The 21,691-nt window shown below is 38.1% G+C and overlaps 4 protein-coding genes across 6 annotated transcripts in view; 1 reads left to right on the forward strand and 3 right to left on the reverse strand.

Annotated features, from left to right (window-relative positions):
- Nucleotides 1-1,156: 1,156 nt before the first annotated feature.
- On the forward strand, nucleotides 1,157-20,199 carry LOC114527302. 2 transcript variants are annotated; one of them, XM_028548973.1, is made up of 9 exons: nucleotides 1,157-1,235; nucleotides 3,442-3,515; nucleotides 17,652-17,789; nucleotides 18,027-18,091; nucleotides 18,599-18,656; nucleotides 18,909-18,991; nucleotides 19,068-19,182; nucleotides 19,510-19,591; nucleotides 19,691-20,199. In XM_028548973.1, exons 4-9 carry the CDS (start codon nucleotides 18,039-18,041, stop codon nucleotides 19,792-19,794), a joined length of 495 nt encoding a protein of 164 aa, XP_028404774.1. In that variant the 5' UTR covers nucleotides 1,157-1,235; nucleotides 3,442-3,515; nucleotides 17,652-17,789; nucleotides 18,027-18,038; the 3' UTR covers nucleotides 19,795-20,199. The 2 variants fall into 2 exon arrangements, with proteins under 2 accessions (XP_028404774.1, XP_028404767.1); XM_028548966.1 differs by lacking the exon at nucleotides 3,442-3,515 and having other exon boundaries at nucleotides 1,161-1,235.
- Nucleotides 10,308-11,722, reverse strand: LOC114527291. The gene is made up of 2 exons (XM_028548956.1): nucleotides 11,235-11,722; nucleotides 10,308-11,004 (listed from the first exon to the last, which is right to left on the reverse strand). Exons 1-2 carry the CDS (start codon nucleotides 11,662-11,664, stop codon nucleotides 10,364-10,366), a joined length of 1,071 nt encoding a protein of 356 aa, XP_028404757.1. The 5' UTR covers nucleotides 11,665-11,722; the 3' UTR covers nucleotides 10,308-10,363.
- Nucleotides 11,751-15,210, reverse strand: LOC114531100. The gene is made up of 6 exons (XM_028552749.1): nucleotides 14,083-15,210; nucleotides 13,268-13,775; nucleotides 12,951-13,053; nucleotides 12,713-12,850; nucleotides 12,338-12,627; nucleotides 11,751-12,187 (listed from the first exon to the last, which is right to left on the reverse strand). The coding sequence occupies exons 1-6, from the start codon at nucleotides 15,208-15,210 to the stop codon at nucleotides 11,751-11,753; spliced, it is 2,604 nt and encodes an 867-aa protein (XP_028408550.1).
- The window catches only part of LOC114527275 (transmembrane protein KIAA1109-like), a 28,966-nt gene continuing 27,448 nt past the window's right edge, over nucleotides 20,174-21,691 (reverse strand). For both annotated transcript variants that reach the window (XM_028548944.1, XM_028548936.1), the window contains 2 exons: nucleotides 20,982-21,503; nucleotides 20,174-20,688 (listed from right to left, as the gene is read on the reverse strand). In XM_028548944.1, coding sequence (XP_028404745.1) covers nucleotides 20,348-20,688; nucleotides 20,982-21,503 — 863 coding nt within the window. In that variant the 3' untranslated portion in view covers nucleotides 20,174-20,347. The remainder of the gene's footprint in view (nucleotides 20,689-20,981; nucleotides 21,504-21,691) is intronic.

The following is a 21,691-nucleotide window of genomic DNA, read 5'->3' on the forward strand; positions in this document are numbered from 1 at the left end:
TCTTCTCAAATGGACCTGTTAAATGTGCTGCCGGTTAATGTAAGTGCCGTTGATGATTTTGGTCTTTCGTGCACAGCGAGGTGTGCTCTCCTTTTTGTCAGCTTGAGACATACGTATATAAACTTTAAATAATTCATCAAACCGGCGTCGTAATTAATGTTTGTGTCAAAATTTACATTCTATTTCACGAAATGAATATGTTTTTATATCGTTATCAGTGAGGCATCAGATTTTCTTCGAACCAAAAATAATTTGGAGCTTTGTGCGACCACCTGCTGCCATTTACCACAGCAGCATAGTTATAGACGTGATAACATTTCGTATTCCAGATAAACAACGAGAATGTAATTTGTTTCGTGGATTTCTTCATTCAGTTTTTATTCTGGCATTGAACTGATCATGACCACAAGAAGTTCTCTATAGTGAATGTGCAAGGGCATGCATGCATGTGCGTCGTGCGACGTTGAGATACGTTTGTGCCAAGTGTGGGAGATGATAATATTTGCATGATAATATGAAATCAGAAAATCACTGTTTTAAAAAAATGTTGCAGAAGTGACCGTTGATGTCCGTGTAGTCCTATTTCTGACGATAATCTGATGAAATATTTGGAAATTAGAATCAACACGATCGGATAATTTCGAGATAATTGTAATTACCAAGGCATGTTTAATGAGAAAAATAGGAGTCTTATCTTTCACATTTACAGAAATTTTGCGTTTACTTGCATCTTCGAAGATTCCGCTATTGATAGGTTGCAACTCACGAGACATCTCAGACATTCAGCTGGCTTAACACGAGATGCCTATCTATTATAATTTCCAAGATCACGAGAGGTATGTTGTTGAGAAATTATGACTGCATGCAACCTCGCCCCAGGGTCTTCTGCTCAACTGCATATACAATTTGTCGCAAAAAAGTATGGTCATATATATATATACGAGTGACACATGAAACATCGACTATTAAACTATGACACTTAGAAGGGCTTTGAAATATGTTTTGCATGCATGCTAAACCTTTTTAAGGCGTACGGGGTATGTGACGCATGTATATTATGTTATTAATCCAGCTTCGTACCCGGCGTGTGTTTTTGTTTTAATAATTGCGTAACGCCGTAAGAGTATCAGGTGTCAGAATAAATGTATTGTTTGCTCAAAAGGAGCGAGAAAACTAAACAAACTCCAGTAAATTTATACGAATTATTCCTACTTACCTGGTGTACGCCAAACAAAGTTAGTTATATTTATCTTGTTTTAGTTTATTATTCTGTTGTCTGCTCTTTAGTTGCGGAGTTTAGTAGTGTATAGCGTTAAATTGTCATAAATGTATACCGGAGCTTATGTTAGCAATAATCCGCAATAATCTATGGCTATGCTATTCCGCTTTTACAAATTATGTAGTTTGAACCCCCATAATCATATCTATGATACATATTCACATACAACAAACCTCAACCTCAGTCCTAATGAAGAATCAATGACAGAACGATGTATAAAGAGTTCGTACAGAGTACGTACAGCCGGAAAACCGGAATGACTAGCTTCTATGTCTTAGAATTTGGAATAATAAATTCAAGGCATTGAAAATCGTACAAAATATGGGAAAAGAGTTTGAAACTCTTTGAATTCTAATTAGAGATGTGATTGGGGATTGCAGGTTTAAATTATTAATTCATATAACCTGAATTTCAAAATTTCGTCTTGTATATAATATAGTTGTATTTCTTGCTCCATGCACTTCCGCTTTTCAGTGAACTTGAGTTAATGTATCAAACACCGAAGTGAGTAGTTATATAAGGCAGAAAATTTAAACTATAGTTAAAACACACAGCCACACACACAAGATTGTGGGACAAAGGGTTCTCAGGAAGAAGTGCTCCAATTATATAGTAAAATTGTGGTCAAAGTGCTACCCCACAGACAGGTTATGCTGAATGTTAGAAATATACAATAATTCCTGAGGGGTTGTTGTTCCCCATATTGGATTTCTGCGCAAGGGGTCGTTGCTCCCCTAGATGGGCATCCTAAATGTCCAAGGGGTCGACCGTAGATCCCCGAGATGGCCATTGTTTACATTATATTTACACCTAATAATACACATAAAAAAATTGTCAATTCTGCTTGGTTTAGAGCAGTGCAATTTTTAGGAAATCCCAGTGCTAAAAATAGGAAATCCCAGTGCTAATTTTTTTAAGATGTCTTAAAAAATGCTCCTGAGTATCATAATTGTTGTGTTTTTACATAAAATAAATATTTTATGTAAAAACGTTGAAACAGTTCTATTTTGACACGATTTGAATCCCAACAGGTAACATGGATAACACGGAGTCGGAGTTCCGGAGCCGGAGTCCCGGAGTCAAAATTACGGAGTCTGACGTAATAATATTGGAAAACACGGAGTCAAAAATTATGGAAAACACGTAGTCTGCCAAAAACTTGGAAAACACGGAGTATGAATGTTTGGAAAACACGGAGTCAACGTAAATTATACATATATTCATAAATGAAGGATCGCTCATAAGTCTATACTAATTTTTTATACCACAGTAATAGTATAAAAGAAAGAATACACAATAACAAAAGATTATAGCTATCAATGCCTCTTGCTCAAAGTCATAGAATTATTGTTGTAGCTAACTACATTACGTGTCCTTATATCACCTTAAATCACACCAAAACTGCCACATCCAATTTCCTCTTTGTCTACACAATATCCTCCCAATTAAATTGAGGAATATTATAAGTTTTTCGGTCGTTTATTTACCATTTGCGGAATAGCAAAAACGTTACGCGAATTTGACGCCATGTTGCTTAATAAAACACGCTAAAATTTGCATAATTTGCGACTCCGTGTTTTCCAATATTATTACGTCAGACTCCGTAATTGACATATTCCATAATTTGTGACTCCCGGACTCCAACTCCGAAACTCCGGCTCCGGAACTCCGACTCCGTGTTATCCATGTTACCAAAAAACAAACATTGAATGAGTGAGGTATTAAAGAAGTGAGAGGAGAGAGAGAATTTGAGATTTTGTGTTATGAATTGAGATTTACGAGTGTTGTAAATACTGATTTGGAGGCGAGTTTACGACACTCTTATACTATGTCCACAAACACTTCTCACGTCTCGAACTTATCTTACACTAATAAAACACTGCATGTTGTGTTGAAAGGTTTGTGTTATTGTACCATGATATGCTAAAACTCTTCAGAATTAACTTGGGCTGCATGACAGATTTCATCCAGGAAGACTAGCATGGCAGTAACAGAGATCGTGAACATAAGAAAATAAGATGCCATATACCAGTACAAATATCATCAGTTTAAATAATCACAATTACCGTCCAGTTTTCCTGCGGTCATAGTTGACAACATAAAATATAAAGACAAAATTTGATCTGACAAAACGGACTAAAAAGAATATTTATTTAATATAGTTAAAATGTAATCTATGTGCATCATGCGTTGGTTCTAGAAGGAAGCCCCTTCACAGTAGGTGCAGAAGGGTAAGGTAAGGATTTAACAAGCTCGTACATTTTGTCGCTAAGGATTCTTCGCATCACTTTATAGCCAATCGGATTGTCTGTTCGTTCTCATTGATATTTAACTATCTCGTCTTAATCTTGAGAATTAGCCAAATGATACGGATGAGGTGGTGATTAAGAGACCATCTTGAAGTCTTGAAGAACACATATTCCACGTTTAAAGTCACGTATCTCGCAAATGTGGTCGTTCTTTTATAAGCACCAGGATGAGGAAGTATTGCATTTCAATTTGGCTGTATCACGTCTTTCAAAATCAGTAAAGTGTTCATCAACAACTCGTCAAGTGAAATTATAGTCTAAAGACGAGGCTTTGCATGCTTTAATTGAAGAACATGAAATTCATCGCGACAAAGAACAGTGTTCCGGGAATTGAACCCAGTAACCGTGTGTACTAGTCAGCTTCCATTAGACCATTATGTTTTCTATTCTGAGGGCGTTTACGTCAGACATTAAAGTCTACTGGGTTGCGAAAATATTCTTAACTTTTTATGAGTATAACGAGATATACCAATAATGCGGATATAAATTGTCAACAGAAATGTTTAGCTTTAATGCAATTTTACTCGTGAAAAGTTCAATTTTCGTATGGAAAACCAACCGTAAACACGGTTCCGAACACACGGACACTGTTTTTTTACGAGGGAAACCAGAGTGCCTGGAGAAAAACCCTCACCGAAAGCCGGAATTAAACACAAAGTACACAAGTTTGAGATTTTATTAAAACAAAGTCATGTATTACAACAAAGTGTGTGTGTGTGTGTGTGTTAAGATATTGAAATCAAGAGAGAGGAGACGGACAATTTTGGTCCTATTTTTATTAATACTTCACTAAACATGTATTACAAAGCGTGTGTGTTTTCTTTACATAGTACGTCATTAATATACGAAGACATTAAACTATTACATCTAAAACCGGTTACAAAGTAGGTGCGTTAAGATCTTGACATTTAAATTTATAGAACAGTGCAGGTTAAATGTTAATTTTGCATACTTTAGTATAAATTGTTCATGTCTTTTTACAGTGTGCTATTGTGTTTTAGTAATGTTTAAGACTGATCAGTAAAACATGCATTAATGTGAGTAAGTGTTTCTATAAGTTATCGTGTATATATTTTTTTGTTCTATTATAGACTTAACCCACTAAATCTGGTAGAGAGCTGAATAAAGGTTATGAGATCGACGAACTAATATAGTATCGTCCAAAAACTAAAATTATTCTGCTGACAAATCATAGGCAGTGTTCCTAATACTTTCGTTTTAAGCTGTCGAACTGTGCACACATATTTCAAGGATCGAGTTAACTTGAAGATATTTCATGAGCCCTTATAGAAACAGCATGAAGGAATACACAATTGTCCTTGAAAACTTCATTGCACATTTCAGAGCTGAGGCATATAGCCAAAGCAACAAAATGCTGCACTTGGCATGTCGAAACCAAGTGCAGCATCAATTGTAAATATTTTTCTTTTGAAAGAATTCAGTCAACATTTGTTGAACCATGCAAGGGATATTCCCAAAGCAAGATGCCCTTATAGAAACAGCACCTAGAGTACAATTTTTTTTAGAGAAACTGAACTAATACTTTCAAAGCCAAGGCATATAGCCAAAGCAAGCTGCTCTTATAGAAACAGCCACAGGAGTACATTTTTTTCTTTGAAAATCTGGTTTAAAAACTTTTAGAGCTTAGGCATATAGCCAAAGCAAGCTGCTCTTATAGGAACAGCAATCAAAATAACACTGCAACGTTATTAGATATCCCAAGACACCTGCTAACACTTCGAACCACATAGCAAAGTCAAACAGTACAGACAAAAAGCGGCGCCTTACTTTTCATAAGCACTGCTCGACGAAGCTAAATGATTGGAAATCTCACAGAGACCTTGGAAAAATAATAGAGTTACAATGCCACTGCCAATGTTTGTCTCGTAATTATAATTGGTTTCTAACTATAGTAGAAATAAGGCATATCGTTTTAAGATAACAGCATGCAACCCCCCCCCCACCCATTCCTTATTTTCTTCAAGTATATTCAAATTCATTAATTGAGAGTATGTGTGTGTGTGTTAACTTTGATTGCATAGTCATGTATTTAAGAATGAGCAAGACAGTATAAGACATGCCGTAAAATCAATGTTTCTGGCTTGAATATTAACTGTAGCCTTAAGTGAATGCAAGAGATAAGAGAGATATAAACTAGAAGCCATTATATAGGCCATGGCATGGTTTGCATCAATGTATTTACTCGTGTGCGTGTCTATTTTATTTGCAGCTACAAGATCATGAGGTATAGTGCATGATGTTTTGTATCTGTTCATATTTTGATATAAATCATGTTTTTTCATAAATACATACACAATATTATATGTTCAATTACAAAATATGGTAAGGCAAGATATAATCGTATATTTACAATGTTTGCTGAGAAATCAAAAACGTATTTACATACAAATAATTTTACAACCAGACCGAATAGTGACCCTATATATAGTTATCATTTTACAATGTTAATTCCGAAAGCCGCAATTGACCGGATTTCAAGAGCCGAAGATGATTTCAATCAGGACAAGATAGAGAAAGAGGAAAGAACCTACGGGATTATGTCTGCCATTATTGGCTATGGTTTGTGTTAATGTGCATGGCTTTTTAGCCATTTCTTAAGTGAAATATGGGTGATATTTAACAGTTGTGTTATGTTTTCAGTTTTAACAGACAAATTATCAACCTAAACCTTAGCGCAGCCCTAAGCGCAGGCGAGCAGTCCTAAGCGCAAAACCGATTAAAATATTTAACCGAATTTAAGAAACGTTTGCTCACATGCATCATGCATTAGCTATGTTCCTGGTGGCCAGAACCTAGTTAACTGAATTTAAAACTTTATTTAACTTAAGTTCGTTAACTAAATTAGTTAACTTCGTTAAGTTAATCATGCACAGACTAACCCCTGCATGCACATTTTTTGACCACCAGGCTACTCTAACCTGTAACGATGCCCGGGCATCGCTGAACGTTGCTTTTTGGCGTCGATTTGGCGTAGTTTTGGCGTATATTAGGCGTCGAGTTGGCCTACATTAGGCGTAGATTTGCCGTCGAGTTGGCCTACATTAGGCGTAGATTTGCCGTCGAGGTTGCCTACATTAGGCGTAGAGTGCCGTCGAGGTTGCCTACATTAGGCGTAGAGTGCCGTCGAGGTTGCCTACATTAGGCGTAGAGTGCCGTCGAGGTTGCCTACATTAGGCGTAGAGTGCCGTGGAGGTTGCCTATACATTAGGCGTAGAGTGCCGTCGAGGTTGCCTACATTAGGCGTAGATTTGCCGTTGAGGTTGCCTACATTAGGCGTAGATTTGCCGTCGAGGTTGCCTACATTAGGCGTAGATTTGCCGTCGAGATTGCCTACATTAGGCGTAGATTTGCCGTCGAGATTGCCTACATTAGGCGTAGATTTGCCGTTGAAGTTGCCTACATTAGGCGTAGATTTGCCGTAGAGTTGGCTTACATTAGGCGTAGATTTGCCGTCGAGATTGCATACATTAGACGTAGATTTGCCGTCGATATGGCTTGTCGGTAATAGCTCAACAGAGCCCATCAACCTGAAATAAGATTAAAGAAATAAGCAAACTACATTTTTTCATTGAGAAGAAACACGCGTAAAATCGGGATTGTAAACAGACCCAAAACAACATCTATAAAACCTCTCTGGGATTTCAAGTATTTCCTTGCCATTATTCATATTAAATTATCATCCGGCCGTTGTCGTTCTTGACCTGAATCATGCATGAACTCCCCAGTTCGGTTTATCTAAAAATGTTCAATTGCTTAATACTCACGTTTTATTATGAACAGGTTTTGTCGTTGTTTCAAATGGCTTGACCCGCTAAATCACTACCTGCAATAAAACCAAAAGAATGCTTGTTATAGACAGCGATTTCAAGGATTTACCTTCGATGAAGGGAGCTTAAATATCGGGAGAAAACTTGCGGTGTGATTATTCAGTTGAGAGAACCATGCACGATGCCTGATCAAGCGTTTCAAGTTTTCCCATCCTATTTTGAATAAAATAGACCCAAAATTACCTGTTCATTTCAGCAACAAGTGTTAAAGAGCAGCTTTGGATTTGCCGTCTCTTTAAATGCGAGTCATCTCGGGGATTTCAGCTATGGGTTTTCTTTCTCAGCTCATTTCTATATTCGGTTTGGTTTTAGCTTTTAAACTCCACCTGGAAGAACAAAAGGCAATGTTAGTTTACTGGTTTGGTCTTTATAACTCAATTCAAAGCTAATTGCTTGCGATTGGAGCAAAGGTTAGCGGCTCACATACGATTTAGCGTATATTACCTTTCTCATATCATCAACAAGTCCCAAGAAAATGCGTAGACGTGCTTTCTCTTCAAAGGCGAGTTATCTTGAGTCAAATGCGAGTCATCTCGGGCAATTTCAGCTACGGTAACAGACTTTTTGCCCACTTCGCTTCATTCAGTTTGGTTTTAAGCTCTCAAACTCCGCTGGAAGAATAAAAGGCACCATTAGTTCACTGCTTAGGTCTTTAGAACTCAATTCAAACGTAATTTGCGTGTGGTTAGAGGGAAGGTTAGCGGCTCAACGGTAAGATTTGACGTATATTACCTTTCTCATATTATCAATATTCCCCAGAAAAAGGAAAAAGCCTAGACTTGCTTTCTCTTCAAAGGCGAGTTATCTTGAGCCAGTTCAGCCACAATTCATCAGTCATCAATCTCTTGTTCACAAATTTCATCGTTTAACTTCGCTTTAATACGTCAAAATTCTGCATGAAAAGAATAAAAGCTACGTTAGTGCTATACAAGTTTTGTATTTGAAGCTGAACACAATACGAGAGAGGCATAACAAGACGTGAACTAAAGACACGTGGAACCTCAGCCCAAAAGCTCACCATGAAACAAGCTGATGAAACACGCAAAGGGAAAGGCATATTACCTGGTATTACACCAACGACAGTTTGTCAGAGATAGTAAACTTCTATTAAACTTCTATTAAACTTCTCTTCTGCTGAAGACGATAGCAATCGACAATTGATAGCAATTTCTGTTGAAATTTTCTTGGCATGGAGGAGACTCGTCTTTATTCTTCGAAGACCAGCGCTGAAGTGATGTCTCAAACTGGAATAAAAAGCACATATTATTCATTTCACCCGCTCCTCGTGTCTGCAAAATAAAGTCATCCTATTGGCTGAACACTCCCGGCCTGACAGCTCAACATTGCTTCTGATTGGACGAGCATAGTAATTTGAATAATATGATTTAATAATTCTTTCCTTTCATTTCTGATGTTCAGGCTCAGGAGAAGAGAATTAATCATATTATTTAAATTACTATGAACGTCCAATCAGAAGCGTTGTTGAGCTGTCAGGTCGGGAGTGTTCATCCAATAGAATGACTTTATTTTGCAACACGAGGAGCGGGTGAAATAAATATCTAGCTTTCATTCAACGTTGCCACATCACAACATGGATAACACGGAGTCGGAGTTTCGGAGCCGGAGTTTCGGAGCCGGAGTTTCGGAGCCGGAGTTTCGGAGCCGGAGTCAAAATTACGGAGTCTGACGTAATAATATTGGAAAACACGTAGTCTGCCAAAAACATGGAAAACACGGAGTATAAATATTTGGAAAACATGGAGTCAACGTAAATTATACATATATTCATAAACGAAGGATCGCTCATAAGTCTATACTAATATTTTTATACCCCAGTAATAGTATAAAAGAAAGAATAAACAATAACAAAAGATTATAGCTATAATGCCTCTTGCTCAAAGTCATAGAATTATTGTTGTAGCTAACTACATTACGTGTCCTTATATCACCTTAAATCACACCAAAACTGCCACATCCAATTTCCTCCTTGTCTACACAATATACTCCCATTTAATTTGAGGAATATTATTTATGTTTAAGGATAAGTTTTTTGGTCGTTTATTTACCATTTGCGGAATAGCAAAAACGTCAGTACGCGAATTTGACGCCATGTTGTTTAAAACACGCTATCAAATTTGCATAATTCACGTTGAGTCATTGACCACTGAGCTTGGCAGACTTCCAAACATTTATACTCCGTGTTTTCCATATTTTTAACAGACTCCGTGTTTTCCACAATTTGTGACTCCGTGTTTTCCACATTTTTAACAGACTCCGTGTTTTTAATAATAGGCGGTTTGCTGAGACAGCAAAATGTGCCTAGAAATCGATTTATGAAAAGCATGCCGTGGAACTGAACAAAATGCACATAGCTTACTTTTTAAAAACACCCTGAGTCCGAATCTGAAAAGTTCCCGCTCTTCCGACCTGCAGTTTTTTCACAAAATACATTTTAAATGTCACTCCTTAGAGATTTTTAAAATGAACAAGCGCCATTTTGAATTTGTGATCGTGTAATTTTCCATCGTTCAGAATACTAAATTTTCCGTTCCAGTCTCTCGAATTCGCGGTAAATTGTCATCGTAGGCTATGGACTTTGCTCGAATATAAATAGTTCCAATCCATACACACCGGACGCGATTCCACAACGCGACGCGATTTTTTAGTTCTTGAAAGTTAATTGAATAGCCAATGAGAGCAAATTTTGAAAGATATGTAGACCAGATAACTCAAAATATTGTGGCGCTTCTGGAAAATTCAAACTAGGTCAATTTAAAGTTGATCGTCGCGTCGCGTTGTCGAATGGTGGAGATGTCGTCTATTTGCGATTTAGCACATAAAATGGATTGCAACAGCAGTATCCCATTCTGATTGTGTCACTTTATGAATATCTTTAGAAGTTGACTGTTTTAAAGACTGTTGACTCTTTACTGTTCATCCTCACTGTCCTCATCCGAGCTGTGATCGTCACAGGAGCTAAAAGTGTCGGAATCTTCATAGCACTCGCTTTCGTCATGGCTTTCGCTATAGCGGTTTTTGCAATCGTGGCATTGGCATACATCCGTACACTTCAGCGATGCCTTCAAACAGGAACATCTTCTATTTTCACAACCCTTCGTACACTTGCAGTTTACAAATTCTAAGATTGAGTCTGGGGCTGCAGGAATGGTCATCCAAGCAATTTCTACGTTTCCTTCACCATCTACTTTCCAGCCGTGGTTGTAAAATGTAGGAAGATGAAGCATTGGTTGCGTAGCATGTCGCCAGATGTAACATTGGAAATTGGCTCTGAGAGCGTGCTGGTCGAGAGAATCTTGGTTAGGCGGCAACAATTCTTCCTCGTATTTCCCTCTTTTAAATAATTGGTAACGCGCAGTATTGACGTCCGAGCATTCGTCATAACCATAGAGATGGCATACATACCTTGATAAGTCCTGTTTAAGTGCATCAGATAGTACTATTTCCCTCCCAAGATTTTCGAATGTAGTGGCGTGCGCCACTTTCATTTTGGCAATCTTCAATGCACTTATCTTGCCTTTGCCGTAAAAGGAACTTGTGGTATCACAACCTGTAAAAGCAAAAATGTAAGCTAAGCTATAAGCTAGCATATTAATAAAGTCATGATCCAAAATAGTAGTTACCAAGCTAAAGCGGAAAGCAGGGGCTCAGTACATATTCCAATGTTACCTCTTCGTTCACTGCGTGCGCAAATGTGAACGTAACGTTGTATAGTAAGTGAGGTTTAAAAGAAAAAGTACAGATTTAAGGCCATTCTAAATATTATAACATTTAGTAAACCCGTAAACGCATGAAGACCTAACAAAGACCTACACCATTGGTCTCCAAGAGATTGCCTCACATTGCTGAGGGAGATTATTCGTCGTCCATGTCCTACACCCGTTTCCATGAAAATATCAGCATCGATGTCCAAAGAGGCATTAAGTGCAATAACGAAAACATCCGTATCAGGACTTTTGATCAGAATGTTAGGGAAATGTTGAGAGGCATGTCTTGCATGGGTTATCATTCGTGTATCGGCTTCTTCGTGATCACAGGAGAGCTCTAACACCTCAGTGCACGTCAGCTGTTCGTTTGATTCAATAAAGCTATGGCATTTTTCTTCGTGTGAAAGGACCACTTGAATGCCTCTTAGCAGTCGCGGTTTGGCGTTCTTCCAGCACGTGAAAAGGAATTTCATTAATTCTTCTTTGTTTTCACCACATGACATAAATTTTTTCCACTGTCGAGGAACTTTCTGCTGCTCACTGTATATTCTAACCACTTGCACTCCGCCAGCTGCTCGCCTGTTCCTCTCTAAGTTCTTAATGCTTTCACGCGGATATATCGACAAACAAAATCTACGCGTTTGCAGTTCGAATATACGGCAGAGTTGACAACCTTCACAAGTAGTTGCGTTGCCAATTCACCGAATGTTTCTGGTATTGGAGTTAATGTTTGCAACATTGCCATTGCATCTAAAACGCAGGCCTTCTCCGTGATGGGTAACTCGCTGACTGTAGCTTCTTCTACTTGCTCTTCAACTGCGTGCAACAGCTTTGCCTTCGATGTTTTAACAATATCTCCTTCATGTGTTGCCAAAGAAGCGGGGAATGGACGAAGAGAATATTTCAGAACATTATCCATTTGTAGATTACGACTTTTGGCAATTAACAGCATTTTCGTGAAAAGGATTTTCGAATTCTTCATTGCTACAAGTTCTCCTTTCTTATTCTTACTCACCACTTTCTTGCCTGCAAATATATGACGTAACCGGCATCAGAACGAGGGCTGCCTTTTGGCGGAGGAAACAGAATGACAATTGACGAGTACAATATACACGTGTTGCATTACGAGTTGTAAAAATAACCGTAGAAATTACAATATAAATAACATAAAACTACCTAGAGAAGAAAATGTTTCCAACTTTGTTTTCTTTATAGATTCGTAAATATTGGGCATTTCTCCAACAATTTTAGACTTCATGAAATCGTCCGCGGCGAATTTCCCCTTTTCAAGCATTCTTTTCATGTCTTCGGCAATCGCAGCGGTGGCAACTGATCCACTGGCCAAATGTACCAATTCATCTTTATCATTGTCGAATGGATTGATCATTGACTCCACCGTTTTAATGACCTCCATCACCGCCTTATCGTCCGCTGCCATCCTTGTCCGGTCTAAATCCTTTCTACTCCTATACGATAACGCAGGGAAAAGATTAGTTTCATATGAACTTCGGGTGGAAATAACTTCAAAAACTCAACCTTGCAAGATTTTACCTTGCAACTTCAGAGATGTTTGCCATGGCTTCACACTGTCTTGTTATAGCACTTCTTTCTGCTTGCCCCATCAACCAACGATGTACTGCTCCTCTGTTCAACGTTTTCCCGATCAATCCACCTTTCATTTTAGAATCTCTGAAAAAACAAAATGCTATTCGTATAGAAATGTTATAGTCAATTGAATAAACTTCTGAACTTAAAGCCTTCTAGTTAATTTACTTAATGCGTAATTAACCTGTTTAAAGTTTGCTCAATCGTCTGGTCGCAAGCAATGCTGGAAAATGAGTAGTTTTCTTGTCTCTGAACAGTCCAATTTTGAGAAATGTTAACAGCGACGTCTAAACAAAAAGTATAATTAAAGTGTAGACATTAGTATAAGATGAGGAAAAATTTGATATTCTATGCACCATTAAGAAAGCAAAATGGACACGTGTTTGAATAGGGGAAATTACTTGCTATGTTTAGTCACGTTTCCCTTAGTTTAATCTTTAAAAATTGACTTGTTCTCGCATTTTAAAAAATATGAATATGAGGTTAACTGTTTTTACGTACATGGATGAGTGATTTCGAGACACATCATTTCCAACCAATAACACGAAGCATATCTGGAATAATTCACGCGATCTGTCGCGAAGAACCATGGAATCATCGACTTTAGCGAACTTAGGTGTAGAGACCAGTCGGTGGTTCTTGTTGCCCGAATGTAAAGTAGTAATAATTGCACCATTTCGATGTAATGCGACCAGAATGAAAACAATGGATTCTCCTCGCAACGTTTCTGAACAAATAGGTCGTACATCATTTTCGCTTCCGTAACGTTGTTGCCGCTGCTGATGTCCAAAAAGTTATCTCTTTCTGGATCATCTTCCATGATACGATTGATTGACTCGAGCAGAACTTTCTCGGTGGTTGTCAAAGATTTCTCAAATGCTTGTAGCCGCAATCTTTCCATTGCCTCAAAGATGATCTTGTGTGCTCGTATGGAACGGTTATAATGCTTTCCAGTCAAGACACCTTTTAATGATCCTGGTGCTACAACTTCCGATTCGATCATGATATCCTAAAAATATATTCGCAATTAAATGTACAGCACAGAAGAGCCCGTGTTGGGATTGGCTTGTAAAAGCGAATTGAGATGATCAGCACTTATGACTTTTCCCTTGATTCGAAATGTTTATCTATCAGACATTGTCTTAGTGGCGTAGCCAGCTCGATAATTGGGGGGCTCCATAAAAACAATCGATTTCAAAAGAAATTAATAATGCAAACACGAATATATGAATAGCCCCTCACCCCCAATTATCGATTTGGCTACGCCACTGCTGTCAATCACAAGGTTTGCTCATAAAGATTGAAAAGATAGTTACCTGTAACCCTGCGTCCTTGAAAATTTTAGAAATACCGCTGCAAAATGACATAACGTATGGAAAATCACCGAGTCTTATAACCAGACGTTCCTTCAACTCATCATCTTTCCATCTAATCATCTGAGCTTTGGCATATATGGCTTCGTCAAAAACCAAGACAATTTGGGGGATTTGAAGGCGTTGGCAAATCGAAACGCTATGTCGGAGCAATGTGTTGACCGTTGCCATGTCCGTAACCGGTGCATCAATGACTGGTAAATATGCAATGCGGGAAACACTTCGATTCACTTTGTGTACTTGAGTATTAAAGCCGGTCCATCCTGGCATTAGCTTTCCACTCTCCGAAGCATTCATTTTAGACAAAAGGTATAAAAAATCCGCATTTCTTCCCATCTCTTGCACGTGGCGATAACATTTTTCTTCCAGTGGAATCTCGGAACTTTCATCTCGCAGGGAAATATTTCCTTTCTCTTTGCTTGTGTATGGGAGAATTGTGGTTTCCGGAGCTACAATACTGCGGTTCTTCTTACTCACTACTAGTTTCGTTCCCAGAGTCTGTCCATCGTTTTCATTCTGCACGATGATGCCATTTGCTACGTGCGTTGTACCTTTTCCAGAAACCGTTTCTTCATTAAAGTCATTGTTGTCCCAAATAATCGTAGTAAATACATCTGGATTGATGCTTCGTGGAATAGAGATCTCTTTTCCCGCTTCGTCGCTGCTTATTATTGCCAACGCAGTATCATGTTTGTAGACGGTGTCCGTTGATGCTGTATGTCCTAAACCATGAAGAATTCGGAGTAATCTTACGGATCCAGTCATCTGGCGAACGGCCATCCCGAGGGCCAGCGATTTATGGGTTTGTGTCCTCCCTTTCGATTCTGCGTAAATGAGATCTTGAGCTATTGATACCACCTTCACATCTTCACTTGAGCTAATTTCTACTATTTTTTCCACTATGGGATCGGAAGAGAATCCGAGACACCATGCCAAAAAATTGTAAAGCTTTACTGGAACTGATTGTCGTGCAAACTGTAAAGTTACATCATGCGAATCAGGCGGCCACTCTGAATTAACGCCTTTACTTTCCGTTAACAACTTTCTCACTTCCAATGCCGTAATATACATATTTCTAGTCATAGATTCTCCATTCGTACTTATGCTGTTATCGTCACCCTCATTTTCGTAATCATCTTCATCCTTCATCTTCAGATTCACTTTCCAACGTTGACATATCTTCATGGATAGCTGCAACATCGCCCGCTGTGATAGTATCGACGTAAACTAGAGTCCCTTTAGTCACGCTCTTTGAGACATGGAACACGAGCTGTGGGTAACGATCTTGGATTCTTTTCTTCAGTCTTGGCGCTTGATATGGGACATCAACATTTTCGATAGCTTGAACGCAGCTTATAAATTTTCTTAACAAGTAACCAAGTAGTAGCACTTCCTTCTTTTGAATTAGGCGTTTCTCGATTACTTCGGCGCAAAATACGTCAAATGCCTTGTCGTACAGTGTTGGAGTAGAAATTTTCGGTTTTCGGGTCAAGAATTTTGTGTATGTGAGATAGCAACGTTTGTGATATCTTGCCTCTATCGCGACACAATCTCTTCCTCTAATGTGAATCAGGACACTTTCATCATTACGTAGCAAGGCTGCTTGTTCAAGGACTCCTGCAGTAACGGTTTGTGCGGTCGATAGTTCTTGTTTGACACGTTTCTTTGTAACCTAGAATTAGTTATATACTATTACTAGTTATTACTTCAATTTTTTTAAATTGATATTTTATAAAGAATGTATCTGCTAAATTCAATAAACTGAAACTAAATACCTGGTCTGTGATAAATAATGGCCGGGCCGTTTGCAGATTAAACAAATTTCAGGTAAGACGTTTGAACATCGATGAGGAGGAGTGATCACTCTTTGACTTTGAAGAGTTTGGCGTGTTGTTCGGGCGATCTTTTCTGACCTTATGTCCAGATTCTCTTGTGCTTGCCCAATTGCTTCCTCAGCCGAACGTTTTCTATCAGTATTAGCAATGGTTCTTTTGGCTCGATCAAGTTTACTGATATCGGTGAACATGCGATAACACCCCAGATGGTAGCCATGCGTTTCTACAACGTTGCTTACGCTCAATTCGTCTGCGACTGAGTCGTCAAACAACTCTAACGATTTTTTAGCGACTGCTGTAAATGACTGGTATGATGAAGACAGACCTAACCACTGTTTTCTTACATCAATTATTTTCGCCAAAGTTTCATTTGTTAACTTTTTTATTTCTCCGCCTTTCCCGTTAAAATGAATTATGCATATGGCATCACTATCCTCACTGTAAGAAGCCATATTGAATTATAATAAAATTAAGTCACACATAGCCTACGATGACAATTTACCGCGAATTCGAGAGACTGGAACGGAAAATTTAGTATTCTGAACGATGGAAAATTACACGATCACAAATTCAAAATGGCGCTTGTTCATTTTAAAAATCTCGAAGGAGTGACATTTAAAATGTATTTTGTGAAAAAACTGCAGGTCGGAAGAGCGGGAACTTTTCGGATTCGTACTCAGGGTGTTTTAAAAAGGTAAGCTTTGTGTATTTTGTTCAGTTCCACGGCATGCTTTTCATATGTGAACAATAATGGGCCTCAGCAAACGGCCTATAATTTGTGACTCCGTGTTTTCCAATATTATTACGTCAGACTCCGTAATTTTAACTCCGGGACTCCAACTCCGAAACTCCGGCTCCGGAAGTCCGACTGTTATCGTGAGTTTTTCAAAGACTTCAGATTGCACTCCTCTTTTGGTCTTTGAAAAACTCACTCGTGCATGTTTTTCCAAATTGCACTCGAAACCATGATATTACCTACACAAATACATTGTGAGTCTATGGGTTAGAAGGTGACCATTGGGAGCACTCCATCCCCAAAAACCATTAGTTATATTATATCTTCAAACTCGCGTTACTCTGCATTTACATTTGTATCGTGTAGTTCGTTTCCCGCTAAACAGAACTCCACGTTATTTACAGTTTTTTTGCGTGTTGGTTTTTTTTTTTATTTATTTATTTTTGTATTTTTATAAACGTGCATGTACCTGTGTGTAACCGTATCTAAATCGTATACTAACATACCCTGTTATGAAATGTGTAATGCGATTCACGAATGCGATTCCGCTGACGCTCATAGGGGTGCGGCCGGCTGGTGTTTGAGAGATTGTCACAGGGAGTAAGGGGTTATCACTGGTGACTTGACGCGACACAAGTTCTTATGTCGTTCTTACGTGCAAAAAAATTTTTAAATCGACCAAAGCCCATTTAAATATTAAGAACGCTTGTCGCAACATTTTTTAACTTGCTTCGATTCGCGCAAACAAATTTGCCTGAAGGAGAATTTCATAATCTTCTCAAATGATCACCTTTGACTTTGCAATTACACTAATTCGCCTCAGCCCCAGTGAATATCACCAATAACAAAAACTTCATTTCGGTTTTCGTGCAACATGACTGAAAGATGTTACAATTTCTATATAATTAGAATAGTGGAGAATAATTGCATAAATTATATAGATTGACAGGTAGAAGAAATATTCTTCTCATGATGACAAGCTACGAACATTTGACTGCTGTACCATTGGTCTTACCCAGAAGCGAAACTTCCAACAAAGATAAATTAGCATTTATCGTGGATGTGTTTTTACCGATGAGGTAACATTTCCCCCGGATATTTTGTTAGCGAAAAGTATTTATCTTTTTTTCTCTATAAAATTCTAAACAATTCCTACTGCGTCAATCCGAAATTGTCTAAATGAATTTCAGGATGGTTGAATAATTTCAGGTTAGATTTCAGGTAATAGATATTTCTAAAAAAAAACATTAATCGACAGTGTGTCATTCAGGATAGGAGAAAGATGAATTACTTAAACGTATAATTTTCTATTCCAGGAATGCAAACAAATGATACTAATGACTGAAAAACAAGGATATGTTAAGGCTTTGATTGGGAGAAGGTATTGTGTTTGGAGTGTAAAAAAAGGTTGGATATTTTGGGGGTTAAATATTTTAAGTCTTGATACTGCAGGTTGTTAAGAAATAAAAACTGTAGGTATGTCCCTTATTTTGTGTAACCACGCAAGGTTTCCTAATTCCTACAGGGGAGCACAATCAGCACATTACGGTGGTGTGTGGGGGGGGGGGATTGTGCCATTGTGGGGAGCTTTTGTGACATTATAGTCATAAAGGCAGTCCGCGAAAACTCGTTTGAGACGAAATATGTTCATCGCGCTTAAATTTGAACTATTGTGTTGAGCTTTTGACTTGAATAATGCACTATATGCAATACTTAAAATATGTGGCTCAAATACAAACGCTACAAAAGTCGGTCCCATGAACGTAGACACTCCCAGGTATTTTTTTTGCGCCCAATGTTGCCTTCCTTGCATGCCTACAGTGTTTTATCTAATAAGTGGTAAGAAATTAACTGCTGCATGTCTGATCAACATTTAAATTCATTTTAGACAAGCATACGTGCCTGAAATACGAAATAACTACAGATGCATAGTGGATTCAATCGAAGTAATTTTAGAATGATACAGAATACGGCAGTAATTAAAGTTGTCTATTTTAAGATCTTGCTGTTCAGTAACCTGTACAAAATTGCTAGATCATGGCCTATTGTGCATTCAATATCATTAAAAGGATGATTTTTTTTATGACCTTATAAACACAAATCTAGGAGAGTATTAGTAACTGCTTAAAAGAACTAAAAACCAAGCACTCTGTCTCGTTTCAGTAAATTGAGCATAGCTATATCGTATCTTTGGTTAGAAAACTGCTGAAATTTGGGATAGAATCAAACATTTGATCCCAGAGAAATGGGAAGGTCGGAAAGCACTTGGTTTGAATGAACGGTAAGCCTCTTTATAAAACGTTTATATATCGTGGTCTTCATCATGAGCTATTTTTAACAAATGATTTCTTTTTCAGATTACGTTTTCTTCGCTATGATTCAGGACAGGAGTTTAAGCCACATTTTGATGGGTCGTATGCGAGAGATAATGGTGAAAAAAGTTACTTGACTCTTCAACTTTATCTTAACGAGGTGATCAACTGTTTAGCTTTTATAGAGTAGTAGTAATAGTATATTAAATATACTGTATTCTGTATAGAAACTGTGTCTGTGGCCATCACCATATGGATCTACAACTTACTGTAATGAGATACAAATTCTCATTACATCGCTTCGATCGCTTGTCAAGTTCGGCGGGAAAATTCCCGTGTTTCTGTACAGTTATAGAAACACGCTCCTTGACCATTCGGCGCACGCGTACTATATATAAATGTTATATTATAAAGATTTACATGATTATTGTTGCGATTCATATATTAACTAATTAAATAAATATTAATTAAATAATTGATTATTTAGGATTTTACAGGAGGGGCAACTACGTTTCTCGAAAATCGCTTCGAATTAAGTGAAAATGATGTACCTTGTGTTCCAAAAACTGGTATGTTTCCCAAATAAAGCATGTTGTGGCGTCATTATTTGCGTTATAAAATCCGGTTGGTTTCCAAGGATCATTGTTAAGATTTTTTATCTTCTTCAGGTCGAGTTCTTGTTTTTCAACACGACATCCTTCACTGTGGTTCAATATTGGTGAAGGGAAGAAAATACTGTGTGCGCACGGATGTAATGTTCAGTAAAGATTGATGCTATGAGCTTTCAATTACGCTACACAACATTCCGTTTATTTGGTATTGATTGGGCATTGATTTTCATCTTTGCCTTTGGCAATTCAGAAGCACGATTTTATACTGTGCTCGTAGCAAATAATATATACATGTTAATATTACCTCGTTAGCAAAATTTCTTACATCTTCTCTCCTTTTGTATAAATATTATATCATATTTGATTAAGTTATGCGACAAGCTATGTCATTAGGAAAGAGGAAAATATGCGAGCAGCGAAACTAAGGCTGAAAATCAAGAACTTCGGAAGGAGGGAAAAAAAATTTAAAACCTGAATAAAAGAGCAGGCCCAGATACATATTTGATATTGGAGTGAAAACTAACATTTAAAACGCCAAAATGTACGACAATGTATATTAAACAATTCTTATTACATTAATTTATTAAAACAGCGAATCACAATGCTTAATGTGTTCAAACAACAAACCTACATTAGTATTTAATGCAACATCAAACAAGGGCTGTGTGCTTAGCTATGCCTGGTAACAGTATTTTCCAAGGGCTTAAAAAAATATCATTTTGCTTCATTTTCTTGCACGGCTAACAGCAGTCGATACATTAAAACTGATAAAAATCTGTCCATTGGATCCATAGCACCACGCTGAACCCATTTAGGAATTGTCAAACGCGCATGTTCAAAGCCCAGCTTTTCCAGGACCCAATCAATGTTAACACCTTCCATGCGTCGACCAGCCCATGACAAAAAGCGCACAGTGGGCTCAAGTTTCCATGCTTTACTTCGAAATTGACGAATTTTTTTACGCTGACCACCATTACCATTACCATTACCAGCCTTTTCATCTTCACCCGGTGGTGTAGTTGGAGCATCTGGTGTGTCAATTGATGTCGAGGAAGCTGGAAGTGAGATAAACTGGGCTAATTAATAGAGTGACAATAATATAATACGATGAGATTATGAATACGACGAGAATACTTGAACTAAAGTGACAAACACCAAAACCAAAAGCGTACAAGTTGCTTTCTGATGATGAAAGAGAGTGTTGTGCTGTGGCCTACGAACATACTTGTTAAAAATCGACAGCGACAAAATTGCTAACAACATGTTCATTGAGGGCAGCACAACACGTTCTTTCCTTTTTTATAACTCAAATAACAACTTGTCGCGGTTTGTATATATCCATGCTTACCCGAGGTGGTTGCTGCAGCTTGCGCTGTTTCATTCTCCTTCATATAAGCTTGAATCATCTCATGCAAGAAGAATATTAGCCCAACGTCCATTGTCACGTAGAGACTGTCATAAAAATGCGAGTCTAAACTACATTCCACAATATGAGGACTGCTGGGGGTCTTTAGTGGCCAGGCTTCAGTTAGTTTATCCCCAGATAAAATATACACTCTGATTGGTTGGTCATGCTCCGTGATGACGTCAACTTTGAAACTTGGAAGACCAAAGATGGCCTCAGATTCATGCTCGTGTTTGTAACCTGCGCTTATGGACTTGTTTCGTCTTCGAGCGAACATGGAAGAACTTTCGCTCTCAGACTTCGATCTCGGCGACATCGGTTGTGGTGGGGGTGATACATCACCGGGACTGGCTTGAGAAATATTGTTTACTGATGAAACATACGATAACCATTCTGATACAGAGCTGCCCATTGATGGGGGGTTACGACGACCTCGCTGTACTTTACATATCATGCCCATATGAGCTAGATAAAAATATCAACATATTATCGCAAGCAATCGTTAGAGTATAGTCAGGACAGAGTTATATCTAGGTTTGGTTGTTTGTAGGTTACGCAGTCAGTCACAGTACTGTCTGCGTCCGTTGGTACATCGACTTTTTTTTTAAACGTGACAGTTTATATTTAATAGGCAGATTTAGGATGAGGAGGTG

Source organism: Dendronephthya gigantea, unplaced genomic scaffold (assembly GCF_004324835.1).
Source record: "Dendronephthya gigantea isolate DGI-Jeju-01 unplaced genomic scaffold, DenGig_1.0 000001F, whole genome shotgun sequence".
NCBI classification, from domain to species: Eukaryota; Metazoa; Cnidaria; class Anthozoa; order Malacalcyonacea; family Nephtheidae; genus Dendronephthya; species Dendronephthya gigantea.

What these genes read in the sequence shown, in the direction of transcription:
- LOC114527291 (XM_028548956.1), bottom strand. Translation starts at nt 11,664, where the DNA reads ATGTCATGTGGTGAAAACAAAGAAGAATTAATGAAATTCCTTTTCACG. An exon ending in AGGTCTTCATGCGTTTACGG is followed by an intron (nt 11,005 to 11,234) that starts GTTTACTAAATG and finishes TTGCTTTTACAG; the next exon opens with GTTGTGATACCACAAGTTCC.
- LOC114531100 (XM_028552749.1), bottom strand. Translation starts at nt 15,210, where the DNA reads ATGTATATTACGGCATTGGAAGTGAGAAAGTTGTTAACGGAAAGTAAA. An exon ending in ATTGAGCAAACTTTAAACAG is followed by an intron (nt 12,851 to 12,950) that starts GTTAATTACGCA and finishes TTGTTTTTTCAG; the next exon opens with AGATTCTAAAATGAAAGGTG. An exon ending in AACATCTCTGAAGTTGCAAG is followed by an intron (nt 12,628 to 12,712) that starts GTAAAATCTTGC and finishes GTTATCGTATAG; the next exon opens with GAGTAGAAAGGATTTAGACC.
- LOC114527302 (XM_028548973.1), top strand. Translation starts at nt 18,039, where the DNA reads ATGATACTAATGACTGAAAAACAAGGATATGTTAAGGCTTTGATTGGG. An exon ending in GCATAGTGGATTCAATCGAA is followed by an intron (nt 18,657 to 18,908) that starts GTAATTTTAGAA and finishes ATCTTTGGTTAG; the next exon opens with AAAACTGCTGAAATTTGGGA. An exon ending in TTCAACTTTATCTTAACGAG is followed by an intron (nt 19,183 to 19,509) that starts GTGATCAACTGT and finishes TTGATTATTTAG; the next exon opens with GATTTTACAGGAGGGGCAAC.